Source organism: Emericellopsis atlantica, assembly GCF_019669845.1.
Source record: "Emericellopsis atlantica unplaced genomic scaffold F5Z01scaffold_25, whole genome shotgun sequence".
In the NCBI taxonomy this organism is placed as follows: Eukaryota; Fungi; Ascomycota; class Sordariomycetes; order Hypocreales; family Bionectriaceae; genus Emericellopsis; species Emericellopsis atlantica.
In genome coordinates, this window is record NW_025764727.1 from 348,380 (window position 1) to 364,582 (window position 16,203).

Genomic DNA, 16,203 nt, shown 5'->3' on the forward strand with positions numbered 1-16,203 from the left:
GTCCTCGACCGGGGGCGCGTCCATGTCGAGGTTTCCAACCGGCCTGGGCGAGTATATAATTTCAATAGATCTTTATCCTTGGTCTCGAAGAAGAGGGCGGCACAAGCGCGGTACAGCTGCTGGCGAATCAGTACGGGTTCAATGAAAGTATGATGTAGGCTGCTCGCGTGGCATGAGGTAGAACAGCGCGGAGAATCAAAGGTGAGAACACGCTCTTCTGTAAGGATTGCAGTGCGAAGCAGCGCTGTGAACAGTTTGGCTCTCTTGGTGACAGCGATTCCGTGTCCGTAGTCCAGTCAAGTGCTGCACTCACCTTGTGCTTCGACTACGAGCCATGCGCCAACGTCGCGCGCACCGTTTGCGGCTCTGTAGAAACAGCTTTCGATATCCCAATCAGATCCCCTATCTCACTGATGAGAATTTCGAAAAGCGTAGCCTGCGAGGGCTGCGCTGCGCTGCAGTAGGGTGGTGTAGTAAGTAGATGGATGAGTGAGAGGATCCCAAAATGAGTGTGAACCGGAGCTCTGGAATTGATTGGGGGAGCGTCGCGGCTAGTGGCAGGCCTCAAGGTGCAACGAGTGCCCTACAACGTGAGGACCTCACATGGCCAAATAAGATTACGAGTAAAAGCTAATGAGAGACAAGTATTTGCAGCTACATGGTCTCTTTCATCTGGAATTGATTCCGATTTTCCCGAGCATGAGACGTCACAAGGGACGATACACCATGCCCGCAGCGCTATCACCCAAGTCTTCGCGGAGAGCCATTCTATGATTCATGATAATACAAAATAGAACTATTAAGCCCGACAATCTCTAAGGCATCACGGGTTCGACGGGTAAGGTCTGAAGGGAAGAATGAAGACGCTCCCAGGCGTTTTCCCGGTCGTAGTCCTCGAGATGCGCCCCGTCATCTCCTCTTGGGGAGTATTGAGACAAACAAGTCACAAACCTCTTGCCGTTGGGCAATCCACCGTCAGGGCTGCCGTCCTTATCGAACACAGAGCGTTCAAGGTCCCGCTCGTCGTCAAAGTCAATGATGCCGCCGGACTCGTTAGTTGCTAGGCTTGGGGAAGACAATAGCCATTGTCGCTCATCTAAGACGCAGCGAACAGTGAGCTGTATGGATTCTTGATCGAAGGTGAAGGTCGCAAACTTGGCCCGGATTTCTCCAATCAGACGCTTGCGAGGATAGCTGCAAATGTTGTCGAAATAATACATAAGATCCCTGGGACCAAGCTTGAAGTAAGTCTTGATGACGCGGCCCCAGCGACTCTGATCATTCCAGCTGTCCGACATGGACTGCATGCGATCAACGCTGTCTATAAGCGGGGGTTGTTTATTGAGATTCTGAGACTCGTCAGTTTTATATTTCAAATCGGTGTCAGGCTTGACTCACCAGTTGCTCATTCGCGTTCAGCCGCGGGCAAATGTAGTGCAGGATGATGTCCTTCAGCGTCTCCATCAAATCCATCAACTCCAGGAGCTGACTTGTAGGGTAGTGTCGAATGAGACTGCTCCTGAAATCGTCCGCAAAGGGTTCGGGCAGACCTACGCGTGGTCTGGGCATGTCTCCGTGGAAGTAGATGCCGAAAAGCCACCATCGATAGAACGCTCTGCGGAAGCGTTCTCCCTCGTGCGGCCTCAGTGTCCGACAACGGGCCGGATCATAGTACCATCTCATTGACGGGAACAGCGACTCCCATTTACGGGCCAGCAGGCAAAGTTCCATAATGGGGCCAAGGTCTTTTTCGGTCAGAACAATGTGGCCATGACCGCGGAGATCAACATCACCCCGCACGCCACGTCCGCGTCCATTGACTTGGGTGTATACAGGCTTCGTCTGAACCACGGAAGGGCCATCCGCTAGCACAATGCCAGCGTCCCCAGTGAAGCGCCTGAGGACAATCCGCCGGGGCTGGTACAGGCTGCGCGCCGTGCTTGGCAGATCGTTCGCTGTAGCGGTATAGACTTGCAGGAGCTCGTCAAATGGACTAAACTCTCGAGCCAATACCGGAAACAGGATAGCTGCCTTGCGTGTAGTGAAAAGGTTGTGGAAAAACTTGTTGATGGCGGACAATTCGTAAATGCTACCAACGTCCATGTGGTGGTAAATGTCCAGAAGGAGCTCCATTGGAAGGCTTGACAAGCCCGTCACACACTTTGATGCAACCATGTTGAACGCTGAATCTGCGAAGACGGATGTAGTAGAGGATCTGTATGTCGAGTTACGGTCGTTGAAATGTGCTCGAGACCTCTCAAGCTGTAGTTGGAGAAGAGAGCAGGCCAGGCCAAACTGAATAATCTTCGACAATGGATGTTGAAAAGCAACGAACTATGGCCGTCACGTAAGGGTAGCCTTGATGAGCGCCCTGAAAGCTCTGGAAACCAAGCGACGAGGTGTCCAGAGAAGTTGATCTTCAGCGCTTACTGACCGACTACCCCGGCCTTGGGGCTTGAAATGGTGTTGATGGTGTTGCGTCCAGGCATCATGACAGTCGCACTGTATGGGGAGACTGTGCGCCTCGCGGGCTGGGAATGGTGTCCGTCACGGTACGCCATAGTCGACTGCGCTCTGCTGGTGTGTCAGAGGGTCGGCTCAGGAAAGTTGGATGGAGAAAGGATGACGGGACGAGCAGGAGACATGTCGCTGATGTCGTTAACCCTGGTTCAGCAATGTCCGGACATTTGCCGGGACGCGTTCCACGCGACTTGGAGTTCAGTCGCCAACCAAACCGCAGCAACACAAATATATTTCACGCTGGCATGGCCTGCCTAATATATGTAAGTATTACTCAGCGGTCGTTCGTAATCAAGCTTGGTAAGAGCATGTGCTAACGGTTGTGAATGATCTAGAACCATTCACTTGCCCTTGTGATTGACGACCAGCAGCGTCGCGTGCACAGAATCCAAAAGACAACCGACATCTGGATTTCACCTGTCCGTGAGCATTCACGCCATGAAGTAGATGTAGAAAGGTCAGGAAGCCAAGTACTTAATGTCATTGGTATTTCACTCTACATCCAGAGCCGTAACGCCAACGCCGTGTTGAGCACCAGCCCAATGTCCCTTTTTCCTCATGAGAACATCATCTTCGTGTCCAAGTCACCTTTTGGTTGCCTCTGAGCACCCTTGGTACGTAGTCCAAGATCTTCCTTCCGCGACAGACGTGCCACGGTCTGCTCTGCCCTTGCGTTGTGTCGTGTAGCCTTGCCTCTGCGGAGGTCAGACCTGACCTGGTTTGGCGACACAAACTCTCGGTTCTGGTAGATGATCGGTCCACCAAAGGAGCCCTGTACACGCATGATTAGCTCCCATTGCATCCTCGTCTTCTCTGGCGAGAGCGACCCACCTCCTGTATCACGATGGGCGTAAGAACAAAACGAGGACCGATTTCCACGAGACTCATTTCGGTCGTTTCGATCTCCTCCTCGCCTGCGGCGTTCTTGACCTTCGACTGCTCCTCTTCATTGATCTGGTAGTTGCGGATCCAGATCTTACCGTCGGCCACTGTGAATCCCATGACATGGTCGATGAATGGCTTCGACTTGCGAGCGCCCTCTGGAACGCCAAAGGTACGCGTGAACAAAGCCTTGATGACTTGCAGGTGGGGCTCTTTCTCGAATGTAGCGTCGAAGGACAGAATCGGTCGCGAGCCTTTGAGGCAGTTGCCGGTGAAGTGAAGCTCTTCCATGGTGTGCACTAGCAAGTCAGTGTCTGGTCTCATCTGTTCGCTCTAGACAACATACGGTTCTGGATGTGGAATTTGCAAGTCGGTCCATTTGGCACAGCTGAGAGGAAAAGGTACCCATCAAGACCTTTGCGGCCTTCCAGATACAAACAGTTGTTGCAATTGTACAGCTCGGAAAGCTCGTTCAGTTCGTACAGCTTCGACTTGGAGTCGAATTTGGCGTCTTTCCGACCGTGAGGAAGCATAGTCGCGAGATCGTTGAGGAGATGGCGATGTCTGTATGTGACGCCTCGCGAGGACAAGATGAGAACCCTCTGCCTGTTCTTCTTGATGCCATTGCTAGGGCCATCGGCCTTCTTGCTCGCTGTCTTGTCCGACTTGGACAGCGACTTGTACACGGCAGCCATTGCTGATAATGGCGCAAATTGATGGGAAATGGGACAGAAAGCGAGGATGCCTGAATTGACTACTCTCGCGTTCAAAGATTGCGATTCGGTGAAGTCGCAAAAGTTGTTCACTCGTGCAGCCGGGGGATTATGTTGCTGGGGGAAAAAATTGGCGGCCAGCGACGGACACTATGCGATAAGCTCTTATCGACACATACGTGGGGCCTCAAGTTGGCTCGGAAGCAGCCCACCAAACCCCACAAAATCGCAGGATGAATCCAACTGGCACTGGAAAGGTGAAATACGATTGACAAACACGGAGTTGTCACAATCAGGGTAACTGAGAAAAGGCAAAAACATCAACTTGTATCATTATAAGTCCATTGCCTTGCTACCAACATAAGGCATAGTCGTAGCGATCGTCGAGCACGTGCACCAACGTACTAGCAGCACATTGCCCTCTCGTGACACAGCATAAACAAAAGAGAGTCAAGAATCTGGCGCCTCTAGTATCACATGAGAGCAGGAATCCTGTAAACCCGGCCTCTGCCCTCAGCAACAATGTTTGCGCCCGTCTGACATTTCTCATTATAGCGGCAAGGAAGTGACAATGTCTTGCCCGCGGAGAACACGAAGTACGCCCAGCATATATGTGAAACCCCACTGGAAAAGTAGCGCGACCGATCAGGAAAACAGATCAACAGCATTTGCCGTCCTTGGGAGCCTCGTTCTCTCTGGAGGGGTCGATCTTGATGCCTGTGCCGGCCATGGGTGCCTGGCTGCCGTCCGCGCTGTCAAGCGCCTTGCTCGACACAATTCGGTAAATTTCTAGCATAGGGTCAGCGAGCATCTACACTCCAGCGCGCGTCACATACCCGTCAAGATGTTTTGGAAGGCCAGCTCGACATTGCTGGCGTCGAGGGCAGAGGTCTCGATGAAAGACAGGTGGTTCTCGCCTGAAGGTGGCGGTTAGCATGTGATCCCTCGCGATAGCATTCGGAGTGACGAACTGGCAAACGCCTTGGCCTCCTCTGTGGGCACTGCCCGAAGATGTCTCAAATCGCTCTTGTTTCCCACCAGCATAATGACGATGTTAGCGTCCGCATGCTCACGCAGCTCTTTGAGCCATCTGGTGACGTTCTCGTAGGTCTGGTGCTTGCTGATGTCATAGACGAGGAGTGCGCCGACAGCACCGCGATAGTAGGCCGATGTGATGGCGCGGTAGCGCTCTTGGCCAGCAGTATCCCAGATCTGCGCCTTGATTGTCTTGGAGTCGACTTGGATCGAGCGGGTCGCGAACTCGACGCCGATGGTGGACTTGGAATCGATGTTGAACTCGTTACGGGTGAATCGACTCAACAGATTGGACTTTCCGACACCAGAATCACCAATCAGCACCACTGTGAAGCTAAATCAGCACTAGGTCGTTCGACGCTCCGGTGACCTGTCGGGAAAGGGGTAGATCGCACCCTTGAAGAGGAACTGGCAGGGCACGAGGTCAGCGGGGCGCATCAGGGTACTGGGGCGATAGCGGGACGCACATCATATTCGTCGTTAGCCATGATCGCAAGATGTCGGAAATGTCAAGATCGTCCTCGCTGAAGTTGCTGGAGTCGTTGGGGCTTCTCTAAAGGCAGCTCGATGGCAGTTGTCTGTACTGGGATGGGGTCAAGGTGTCAAGGTGTGGATTGGGTTGTGGAGCAGGAGGATGGAGGGGAGGCTCAGCAGGGTGGACGTGCGTGGCGCTCCTCCGGTCGAGCCTGGTCACTGGTGTTAGCCGCAGATAGCAGCTGACGAGCTTTGTCAGGACTTCAATGCTCGTAGTGCGTCTAACAAATTGTTTAGTGATATGGCTTAGTGTCTCCGAGAATAAGGAGATCCTGGATGATATTGCGTCCAGTTTGACCATTCAAATGGCGCTTTGACGCGCTTCTAGAGTATTTCTTTCTGTAAAAATAGTCTTGTACTATCGACTTTTATCACGATGTTTTCACCGCTCTCCGGGCTTCCTCTGGAGGACTGTCATGCTTACCCTGTATTCTTCCGCGCAACAGGTCAACCCGTGCCTTGGCGCAGTGTTTCAACAGCCCTGTTTGTTGATTGGTAATTGGGATCGCAGTTTAATATGGCTTCCTTGTCGTCTCCCAACTTGTTAATAGTAGGTCTGTGGCAGCCTGCAGGTTGTCTCGACTCGTAAACAGCACCTACTGTCGCTCAAGCCATCGGTGTAGTTGAGACACACGGGTCTTGATGAAATCGTCGCAATAAGACCTCTGGACCAATCAGCAGTAATAAAAATCAGGTTCCATCATGCTGGCGTTGCTATACTACTTCATGACTTCATGAGAATAGGCCTGAAGGTCATGTTTTTGGAGTCGTGGACTCGTGATTACCACTGCGTACCTAATTACGGAGGTACCTGCATATTCATTTAAAACCCCACCTTACTCATTACGGCAAGGTGCCTCCATGCTCCATGTAAGGTAGGCGCAACCCACCAGCCAATCTACCTTACCTACTTAAGGTTACCCTACCTTCACCAGCAACCTTGCTCTGCTAACAAATGTAAAGGACTGAACTATCGCAAAGTCCTATGCTCCCGGCGCTACAGATCATTACTACCTGGTACTCAGCTCCCATCAGGTACTTCTTCTGCTGAAGTCACATCCCGTGCAGTCACCTTTTGGGAGTATCCTTCCGTTACTGATTGTGCTCCAGTCACGCGTGCTCATGAGATGACGGTTCTACAAGAATCCACGCCTTGTTCACCGTGATTGTAAGGTAGCGCTACACAAACGATACCAGCGACGCTCGATGAGGATTTATGATCCTGAATCGTGGCGCTGATTAGATTGCGCCGGTCTTACGTTTGACTTGCCCTTCAGGTGAGTACCGCAGCACGCACTGCACGTTTCATAATGCGAGCAACCGCGACTGACCGAGCCAGGATCATAACGAGGGTCGTCCTGGCACGACAAGTTCATCATGTCGCGTGAAGAAGACGAAGTGTCCTTGACATCTAGCATTGAGGAAAACCCTGAATCAGATACTGAATGGGAAATCCAAGGCATCATCGGTGATGCCGTCCTCGCTGAGAGGGACGATGATGATCAGTTACTCTCGAGACATAAATGCCTCGTTTCGTGGACAGGTGAGCTTCGACGCTCAACTGCAATTGCTCTTCTAACAGGTGGCTAGGTTTTCCACTTGCTGAGTCTACATGGGAACCCATAGAGAACTTGCCCGACGAGACTATCACAGAGTGGGAAGAGCGCAAAAGAAAAATCAAAGATGACGGAGGCGACCCGAAAGAATCGATCAGAGAATGGGTGAGGGAGCAGGAGAGAAAGATTGGCAGTCGTTACAAACGTCACAAGCTACGAAACAAGCTTAGGAGTAGGCATGGGCTGAACCCGAAACCATGGACGGTGGCAGACGGGCAACTTCCAAAGGAACTGTCTGATGAGATGAGGAGGTTTTACCTACAAGAAGCTCCGAGTATCTGGTCGCCTTCCGAATCCGAGTCCGACAGCTTTGATAGACTCGACACGCCCAATGCCCGACCGCCGCAACCCACGGCATCCACACAAAGCAAGGTTCACGACAACAACAATAACTCGGCTCCAAACGGATCGTTGAACAGAGAAACCCACCCGGCCAGCACAAGTCTAGCCCGCAAGCTATCGAACGCGAAGCAGACTGCCCCTATCACCAACCAAGACTCCGAGAAACCTCGCCCTACAGGATTGAAAAGGCTTAGCACACTTCCAGGCGTGGCAAGGAAGCCTGAGCCTCGCAAAGCTGAAACGATGGCCCCTGTCGGCAACGTGTTTTCGGGTGGCAAGGTGCGCAAGCAGAGAACGACATTGAAAGACGCTGCCGCGGACCCATCTCGGGCAGCGCAACGCCTCAATCTCCACAAGCAACATCTGCTCTACAAAGCGTCCAGAAATGCGGAGGACCGATACCCCCGACGCCGATCAGAGGTTTCTGAGATATCTAACCCCCTTTTGCCTGGGCCAAGCACCAGCCACAACGACAGATCTCGAGTTACCGAACCCGTAAGGGACCCGGCATCACATATGAATGAACCACGAACGATCATTCTTGAGTCCCGTCCAAGTTCCCTCAAATTGTCTACAACGAATACCCCAGATGCTTCCGATCCTACACACAGTGTCCGACCACCGCTGAAGACTCGGAAAACTGTTAGTTTCGGAAAGGTCACGACGGCAATTTTCAATGACATGCCTGTTGTCTCTCAGGACGACGACAACGAGTCGGAGCTATTTGTTCCGGAGCCCCCCGAAGAGGACCTGTCTACATCGGCATCGATATCGATATCAACATCCCAGGGCCCCGAGCGACGACCGACTCCGCCATCTAAGCCCAAGACGGTACTTGTCAAGGAATGTCTAATTGGCCCCCAGGCGTCGAAGCCTGTCAATATAGGCTTTAGTGGGCTGCCTCAGCATGATCAAATTTGGTTACGGCAGTTTCGAGGCTGCAACCGCGTCGTGCTTAGCCACTGGTGCAAAGTCGACGAGCTCAGAACTCAGTTACCCCTATTAACTCAGGGCGAACCACTCGCCAAGGGCACACTCACTACGCCGTCCGATCCCGATCTTTTGCAAAATATTAGACAAAGATTACATTCTTTGTCAAAATGTATCATTTGCGTAACCTCGAATTATATGATCACGGTGTTCCCCCCTCAGTACGAAGATTGGAACTTAGGGGAATTTGACTTTCCCGAGAACGCTGACCCCCTGAGATATATCATTTGGGCGCCAAGGAGCCCCGATGATGAGTCGACACCAGGCTCCTTTAATCTCGGCGAACTTGCTTCTACCTTAAGCAAGGATGGCAGGACAGAGATGCCGCAAGGATTAGCCCGACTTGTACATCTTGACTGCACTGCCCTTATTCCTAAGGAGCCAAGCAGCACATCGGAACTACCTATATTCCTAGCGTTTCCGGTCTCTAATGTTGTGGAAGCCCGTATGATGGCGGACTGGATGTCCATGTCGACAAGGCTTAAATGTAAATTCTACGATTGCCTTGCGGCAGGCGATTGGATGAGCTTCCTCCGTGAAGGCCGTGGCACGATCATCATCCACGAAGACCTAATATGGAAAGTACGGCTGTTCCCCGATATGTCCGATGTCCTTAAAAAAGCAGCTCGTGGCCTTTACGCCATTTCAGTATTCGATCGAGCCCTGTCTACTTCTGTCACCTCACTCTGGCGGGGAGAGCCTCCAGAAATTGGCAACGTTTGTGTAAGGCCAGCTTTCCAAGGCGGATGGGTCTTCCACCTCTGTCCGACGGTCTTTGTGGCCCAGCCGAGACAAGCATACATGTTTCTCAAGTGGTTCATGCATGTATGTAAGAATGGGCGGCCCGGCATGCCTATACGGCCAGGACAGCTGGTCATCCCCGCGAACCTCGATGAATGGCTCATGGATCTTGCTATTGAGCGCGAGGACTTCCCTGTGGAAAGAGACAAGGCCGTTGCTAGAGCCGATCTGGCTAATCTATACAAGGCCCTGGCACTTACCAGGGAGCTCATGCAGATGTATCCGAGGGACGAGGCCGACGACGATACACCTTATACGCAATCGGCTTCCGCTTTAGTGTACGCCCCGCGTGTTATCGATCCAAATGACGAGCAGAGCTTGCTTAATTGGCTCGGATGGTGGTCCATTGCTAACATGGATAAGCACTCGAGATTCTTCGCTATCTGCACCTCTAAGATTTCCCACAAACTCGCACGGAGAATCGCCCCAGTGCGATGGCACCAGGATACGGCATTCCATGAGACCCCACAAGATCCTGGTCAAGTTAGCAATCTTGACGGTCGCAGCCCAGGTCCTAGTGAGCTCGCAGGCGAGGACTCCCCGGAAGCATTACGCGGATATCTCCAGTCTGTCACGGCTAGTGAGCCATATCTTAGCCAGGCTGTGTTCCTAAACTTCAACCCAGTCGGGTACCCGGACTTACACGAAGTATCTCAGCTCCTCGGTTACTACACAGGAGGATTCACCGATTTCGCCTCATGGTTTCGGAAGTTACATCCACTCACCCCTCAAGGTATCCAAGTTCAGGCCGTGCGCGGCCCTATTAAGAACACGCTCGCCGGCCTGTTTCTTACACCAGAGGGAAATTGGCGTGAAGCTTTGAAAGAAACCGAAAAGGCGGTCTCACACAGGAGGCCATGGTTTGCACTATTCCGACCAGTAGAACCTCATTCTCGTCCCTGGAGTTCTGGTTCTGAATTGCTAATCTGGGATCCTTCGTACGCCGGCAAGGTATCTCCGGATGCGAAATTCACTGAAGCGGATATGGCACCTATCCATAGGGAATTTGTGAGGGTTATAGCAGAGGAAAATGCAAGGAAAAATCCCCAGGTACAGGTCCAGAAGGTCTGGGTGGGTGGCTGGGCCAACCTGAAGACGCGCTATCGAGACCCTCTCGATATCGTCCTCGAGCAACTCACAAACTGTGTGTCGGACGCGAGGACGTATGTCCCATCACCAAGACATGTGATGCCTGAGCGCGGGTGGAAACTTACCGAGCCTTCCAGCCCCGAGGATCTGAAGAGAGCCGATGAGATGGATCAGACGTCTCTCAAGGACTTGAAGAGCAACAGCAAAGACACAACGATCCGCGAGCCGGCAGACGCGAGGATAGTTTTCCATCCTCCCCGCGGAGCTCATACAACGCGGAACCTCTTCTACAAATGGACACAGGAGGCTGCAAAGCAAGGTCGAGTGGTAGAGACCGGTGGTTCTAACACGTTGGCGTGGTACGGTCAGCAGCGAAGAGACGGCAGTGATTTCAAGCACATTGTCGTGGCCGATTATGAAACGATCTTCCCGGAGCTGGGGATCCCAATTCGGCCATGAACAAGTTATATTGATACTGGGGCGAGCAGGGGGTAGGACTATCTTGCGGATGTGGGAAAACTTCTTGTACTCAATAAGGCGCCCTTTATGCGTCGAATATTATCTCTGACCTTCTTGGTCTCATCGTCCGGCTCTGCTTTCTTTTTCCCCGAGTAAAAATCCATCTCGACGGGACTCTTGTAGGTCAAAGCATCAAGGTCGTCCCGGAATACGTCCACCAGGGTTTTTATATCACTAAGATCGTCGCTCTGGGACCGTAGCCCTTCTTTGATTTCGCCCAGCGACTTTGTGAAGCCTTGTAACCGCGTTGCCTGGATCTCCGACGGCGACGCTTTAGTCGTGGTCGTCGATGAGGCGATGGGTAGGAAAGTCTGGGTCCCGACATCACGATGGAACATCTCGCTGGGGTCATCTTCGTCCTCGTCCGCGTCTGTCTTCGGCTTGGCCGTGGTCGGCACGGTGGACACTGTGCCCTCGAGGAGGGACAGCATCTTGTCTAGTTGCCCCGACACATCGTCATGTAACTCGACACGGGACGCCGTGAGGCTTTCGAGCATTGGGCCGAGAACGAACTTTGATGTGCCCACGACTAGCGTAGAGACCAATGTCGTTATTTGGAGGGTGGTCAACAGACGTGCGGTCGTCACGAGGGGTGGAGGCTGGGAAGGTGTTGTAAGAAATTCGGGATATGTGACGACGGGCGGATGCGACGTTGGCTCGGTATTAGCAGTTGGACTGCTCGGTTCGCTTCGTGGAGGAGTCGTTTCGGAAGCCGGCGTTGGCGAAGGTGTGCTGTTGGTCTGTGGTCTGTCAGTCCACTTGAGCTGGTGCGGGTTGTGCAAAGTACGAACTTCTGTGGCTGCCGATTCTGTAGGCGAGGGCGGGGACTCGTCTACGAGAGCCTCGATATCGCTGTCATCTATCCCCTTGGCCTTGAGGAAGGCGACTTTCTTGTCTCGCGATTCGTTCTTCACGTGCTCGTCTTGGAGGAAGCGCCTCGCAACAGCCAGGCTGTCTTCGGCATTGTCCTCGGTCTCGTTTTTGCGCTGCCATTCAGGAATCCCATCGTTGGGTTTGTCGTCTGCATCTGCGTCTCCCATGGTGAATGCGGGAATACGGTTGACGAACTCGAAGGACAGTCCAGGTTGTCAGAGTAATTGGCTGTGACGCAGTTGTACCGCGTCTAGCGGCCTACGACATGCCTCGGCTGTTGGACAGCGACTCCGGGGTTGTGGGTTACTTTGGCTACCTGGTAGCAACGCTGCATTGCATTGCCAGGAATGACTAATAACATGAAAGCGATGGATGTTCACAGACGATCGGACGATATTACAACATATTTGTGACTATGGAGCCTCACTCAGAACTGTAGAAGAAACATGGTGCCTCTCACAGTATCCGACAAGCCGAAGGGTGCTGCTCTCCTCGTGCGCACTGTGCTGCACTGTCAATCGCCTGTGACCGTCGCAGAGAATTGGCATGGTATTTGGTATCTGTCTACCTCAGGTCTACGCGTTCATTTCCCCTCTCTATAACAAAAATTGAAAATTAAAAAAAGACGTGAATTATTTTGCGTTTGGTGGCAGAGTTTATCCTGAGCAGCAAACTTTATCCGTGGTCCGGGAAAGCTTGAATTGCAGAACACGTGATCCATTCCCAGAAAGCTGTGCCTGTCTTTCTGCTCCCTTGGAGTCAAAGAGTATCGAGCATTCGAGCTAAAGAGCTTATTTCTAAGAGCAAAAAAAGAAAAAGAGCACAAGTTCAAAAGAACATTCAGAAGACCTCATCAAGTCGTATAAAACGCATTTCCCCCAGTTTGTTCCAGGTTCCTTTGTGCCTAAATTTGGGATTGGCATCGGACGCGCGATTCGCGACATCATCACCTGAGCGGCGAAGCACCAGAACGTCAATCTCCGCCACTGTGGTTCCAGCGCAATTCAGGGCGATCGCGACGGTCTCTGTTCAAGTTGGAGCGAAGGTACAGGCATTTCATGATCAGTAGCCACCGCTGAATGTCCGCCATTCCCAAGAGTGTTTTCATCCAAGGCAAGTGATATCCCGATTTCCTACAATGTCCTGGCAGAGAATTCGAGGAGACCCGGCAAGTGCCGGCTCGGGCGTGTATCGTCATGACATGCCGATTTTCGACAAAAGCTTTTCTCGAGACGGTGCCGTTCGAGTGGTCGACGATCCCTTGAGACCGAGATCCCCGGGGGTCTGGTCTCCCAGTCATCTACTTCAAAAAGTCGTTGCGTACGCAAGTTGGATGCACATGGACGTACCACAAGCAGAAAGTCAAAACAGACTGGAGCCAGCTGTGGTCGACTGTCGCTGCGTTGCATGAGGTACACTGCGTGTGCCATCGTGTGCGTGTGCCTGCATCGAAATGGCTCTTGGAGTCTTGGCCTCCAGGTACTCCGTACTCGATGTGGCTTGTGTTTGAGTGGGCAGTTGCATCCCAAGGGCCTTCCCGTCCACAGGAGCTTCAGCCATTGCCTGCCTCATGCTCCAATCACGTTCCTCACCCGCCCCTTCCTGCTCATCCCACCACGCTCACCAGAACTATCTTCCTCCTCGGGATTGCATGGCGGTGGTGAACCAAGATCTCCCATGATCGCATCACTCTCAATCGAGACCGCGACCTTGCACAGTCTCTATCCAAGCCGTCTTGTTCACTTTACCTCTGCTCACCTATCATCCTCATCACTCACAAAGATCACTCTTTCCTTGCCATGCCATCCCGCCCTCGTCGAAATGCAGCCGCCAAGGCATCTGAGGCACTCACTGCACAAAGTCGTCGTTCTAACTCGCCTTTAGAGAAACCACCACGAAGTACCAGGCCATTTGTCACTATGTCCTCTCGTCGGACCAATCGCGCTCGCGATCCAGTGAGCTCTGGCGACGACTCTTCTCATCTTGACGTGACAGTCAAGGTGCCGTCACATAAGCTGCGCCAGGCTACTCGCGGGGCCGCCCCTCCTCGCGACGACTCGTTTGAAGGCGGGGAGGTTTTGAATCAAAAGCGCGACCGCGGCGGCAAAAAGAAATACGTCGTTGACGATTCAAGTCTAGACGACGATGAAGATGACGACGACGGCGAAGTTCAACTGGATGATGATGACGATGAAGAGATGGGAGAGGACGAGGAGGATGCAGAGGGCGAGGACGACATGGACGTTGATGTTGAAGGCGATGAAGACGCGGATGGTGACATGGGCATGTCAACCGCCTCAGCTGTTCGACCTCCACGCTCTGGAGCCGGCACCACCATCAAGATCTCTCGAGGCGCTCGACCGCCTACCACCCGCGCTGCCCCGGATGATGAGGACGACGATGACGATGAGTTGAGCGAACCAGCCGATAGCGACATGGGTGACGAGACTCTGGGTCTTGAGGCCGGAAATGCCGATGAAGATGAAGAGGAGGACGCAGAGGGCGATGAAGATGCTGAAGGCGAAGAGATTGATGTCGCCGATGCAACGAATGCTGGTCTCGACAGCGAGGATGGGAGCGGCGACGAAGAGCCCGATCTGAACAAAATGACCAAGCGTCAACGAGCGCGGTTTGAGGAAGGCCCTCAGGATTTCATGAAACTTTCAGATGGCGAGTACAGGAGTTATTTATGGGAACGAAAACCTGTGCTAACACGTGCATAGAGGTCCAAGCTAAGAAACACTTTACGGCGGAGGAACTCTCTATGCGCAGGCAAGAGATGGCGCGCCGCCGACGCAACCTAAGCGAAAAGCGCAATGAAGAAGTCAAGGTACGTCTCCATTGCGTGAAGGCACGCGATGCCTCCATCGAGGGTATCGCGCCATGACTTGAGATGTCAAGGCCTTCTTCGTGTCCCCAGCACGGACTCATGTCAATGTCCTGGTCACTGACTCCTTGTAGATGGAGACAATCAACAAGCTTCTGAAAAAGCAAGCGCCCAAGGTCAACAAGAAAGCAGCAGCTGCCGCTGCCGTGGCAGAGGCAAACTCTGAAGAGGGGGAGCATGGCAGCCGCAACAATCCAGTGTTCATTCGATGGACCAGCACCAAGAGCGGTAGTCGAGTGGGCGTATCCAACGACTTGCTCGAGGGCCCCGCCGGCAGTGTATTTGGTCCGCCTTCCAGCGGATTGAAGCGGGGCAAAATAGTCGACGAAGTGGCATGAACTTGTCTGCTCTCGTTTTGACACGACAGCGGTTCAAAGCTAGGGAGTGGTCTTTGTCAATGATGGGCATCTGGTTCAGCTTCAGCCATTGTACGTACCCGATTCCCTCTCGCGTATCTTCTTTTGCTAACGATCAAAGTTCTGTAGTTGGGCATAGCAATAAACAAAGGCAGGGTACGCCTGCACGGTACTGTATTACTCTGTCTGTGTCGCCCGTTGGGTGGATGTTTGTACCATTATGCATACATGCGACCAGCCTTTCGACTACTGTAAACTTGACCCAAGCAGTTCATCCTTTGTGACCCCCAAGGCCTTGTTCTCCGTGCGCTGTTCCACTTGAGAGCGGGTTGACTGCTCTATGACGGTGAAACACTACGCGATAAAGCTGGCGAGCTTTTTCTCATGCTTTTGAGACCGGGCTCTAGGCGTGATTGCCACACCCTATGTCTCAGACGATGGAGCTCCTCGTCTTTAGAATCGCTTTGCAATCTCGCAAAGGCCGGTGACGTTCTTTGCGTATGACGACACCCTGCCACCAGCACACCTTTAGACGACAATTCAGGAGCGGTGCAGACCGCATTCCTTGACTTTGACCGTCAGCTTGCGGGCCTTCTTCTCGAACCGCAGTCGAGAAACCCTGGCAACGCTGGTGCAGAAAACCTCTTTTGCTGCTGCGAGCATTCGAACGTCGCTGAGACTGCGATGGGCACGGCATTAGCCTCTGTAGGAGAGAGTGCCGCCAAAGCCCAAAGCTGAATGACCACAATTCCTTAGAATATCCATGCGTAACAAGGAACTCTACAACTACCCTTGTGGTCCTTGGGAGACGAGCGTGCCATTGCCGGGGCAAGAGGGGAGCCTACGAACGTTCGAGTGTGAGGAGCATGCTGCATGGCAAGCCTGCTCTCTTTTCCACCACCGATCAGGGGAAGAATAGGGGGGGGGGGGGGGGGGGGGATGGTTTTTTTTCGAAAAAGAACCACACGGGCCGGTTTAAATTTCAAACCAAATAGATTCCACACCAAACATGAGGTTTATTTTACCAAAGTGGTGGCGCGCACCCA

The 16,203-nt window shown here is 52.8% G+C and overlaps 6 protein-coding genes across 6 annotated transcripts; 2 read left to right on the top strand and 4 right to left on the bottom strand.

Moving 5' to 3' along the window:
- Positions 1 to 610: 610 nt before the first annotated feature.
- Positions 611 to 2,317, bottom strand: F5Z01DRAFT_265661 (F-box domain protein). Its single transcript, XM_046258625.1, has 2 exons — positions 1,399 to 2,317; positions 611 to 1,349 (listed from the first exon to the last, which is right to left on the bottom strand). Exons 1-2 carry the CDS (start codon positions 2,173 to 2,175, stop codon positions 816 to 818), a joined length of 1,311 nt encoding a protein of 436 aa, XP_046115693.1. The 5' UTR covers positions 2,176 to 2,317; the 3' UTR covers positions 611 to 815.
- Positions 2,318 to 2,927: 610 nt separating this feature from the next.
- Positions 2,928 to 4,413, bottom strand: F5Z01DRAFT_265714 (ribosome biogenesis protein Brx1). Its single transcript, XM_046258626.1, has 3 exons — positions 3,749 to 4,413; positions 3,352 to 3,701; positions 2,928 to 3,292 (listed from the first exon to the last, which is right to left on the bottom strand). The coding sequence occupies exons 1-3, from the start codon at positions 4,095 to 4,097 to the stop codon at positions 3,077 to 3,079; spliced, it is 915 nt and encodes a 304-aa protein (XP_046115694.1). The 5' UTR covers positions 4,098 to 4,413; the 3' UTR covers positions 2,928 to 3,076.
- Positions 4,414 to 4,424: 11 nt separating this feature from the next.
- Positions 4,425 to 5,830, bottom strand: F5Z01DRAFT_662872 (secretion-related small GTPase). Its single transcript, XM_046263992.1, has 5 exons — positions 5,618 to 5,830; positions 5,546 to 5,558; positions 5,087 to 5,476; positions 4,952 to 5,032; positions 4,425 to 4,904 (listed from the first exon to the last, which is right to left on the bottom strand). The coding sequence occupies exons 1-5, from the start codon at positions 5,636 to 5,638 to the stop codon at positions 4,774 to 4,776; spliced, it is 636 nt and encodes a 211-aa protein (XP_046115695.1). The 5' UTR covers positions 5,639 to 5,830; the 3' UTR covers positions 4,425 to 4,773.
- Positions 5,831 to 6,616: 786 nt separating this feature from the next.
- Positions 6,617 to 11,000, top strand: F5Z01DRAFT_265939 (uncharacterized protein). The gene is made up of 3 exons (XM_046258628.1): positions 6,617 to 6,961; positions 7,024 to 7,227; positions 7,275 to 11,000. Exons 2-3 carry the CDS (start codon positions 7,062 to 7,064, stop codon positions 10,979 to 10,981), a joined length of 3,873 nt encoding a protein of 1,290 aa, XP_046115696.1. The 5' UTR covers positions 6,617 to 6,961; positions 7,024 to 7,061; the 3' UTR covers positions 10,982 to 11,000.
- F5Z01DRAFT_265940 (uncharacterized protein) lies at positions 11,001 to 12,320 on the bottom strand. The gene has a single exon (XM_046258629.1). The coding sequence runs from the start codon at positions 12,079 to 12,081 to the stop codon at positions 11,020 to 11,022; it is 1,062 nt and encodes a 353-aa protein (XP_046115697.1). The 5' UTR covers positions 12,082 to 12,320; the 3' UTR covers positions 11,001 to 11,019.
- A 1,513-nt stretch (positions 12,321 to 13,833) lies between these two features.
- On the top strand, positions 13,834 to 15,139 carry F5Z01DRAFT_676663 (PAPA-1-like conserved region-domain-containing protein; the record flags this gene model as incomplete). Its single annotated transcript, XM_046265268.1, has 3 exons — positions 13,834 to 14,596; positions 14,638 to 14,744; positions 14,876 to 15,139. The coding sequence occupies 3 exons, from the start codon at positions 13,834 to 13,836 to the stop codon at positions 15,137 to 15,139; spliced, it is 1,134 nt and encodes a 377-aa protein (XP_046115698.1).
- Positions 15,140 to 16,203: the final 1,064 nt, after the last annotated feature.

Coding starts and splice junctions, on each gene's coding strand:
- F5Z01DRAFT_265661 (XM_046258625.1), bottom strand. CDS start 2,175: ATGGTTGCATCAAAGTGTGTGACGGGCTTGTCAAGCCTTCCAATGGAG. Junction 1,350..1,398: donor TGAACGCGAATGAGCAACTG/GTGAGTCAAGCC, acceptor GACGAGTCTCAG/AATCTCAATAAACAACCCCC.
- F5Z01DRAFT_265940 (XM_046258629.1), bottom strand. CDS start 12,081: ATGGGAGACGCAGATGCAGACGACAAACCCAACGATGGGATTCCTGAA.
- F5Z01DRAFT_662872 (XM_046263992.1), bottom strand. CDS start 5,638: ATGGCTAACGACGAATATGAT. Junction 5,033..5,086: donor GGAGGCCAAGGCGTTTGCCA/GTTCGTCACTCC, acceptor CGCCACCTTCAG/GCGAGAACCACCTGTCTTTC. Junction 4,905..4,951: donor CTTCCAAAACATCTTGACGG/GTATGTGACGCG, acceptor ACCCTATGCTAG/AAATTTACCGAATTGTGTCG.
- F5Z01DRAFT_265939 (XM_046258628.1), top strand. CDS start 7,062: ATGTCGCGTGAAGAAGACGAAGTGTCCTTGACATCTAGCATTGAGGAA. Junction 7,228..7,274: donor ATGCCTCGTTTCGTGGACAG/GTGAGCTTCGAC, acceptor ACAGGTGGCTAG/GTTTTCCACTTGCTGAGTCT.
- F5Z01DRAFT_265714 (XM_046258626.1), bottom strand. CDS start 4,097: ATGGCTGCCGTGTACAAGTCGCTGTCCAAGTCGGACAAGACAGCGAGC. Junction 3,702..3,748: donor CAAATTCCACATCCAGAACC/GTATGTTGTCTA, acceptor CTGACTTGCTAG/TGCACACCATGGAAGAGCTT. Junction 3,293..3,351: donor CGCCCATCGTGATACAGGAG/GTGGGTCGCTCT, acceptor ATGCGTGTACAG/GGCTCCTTTGGTGGACCGAT.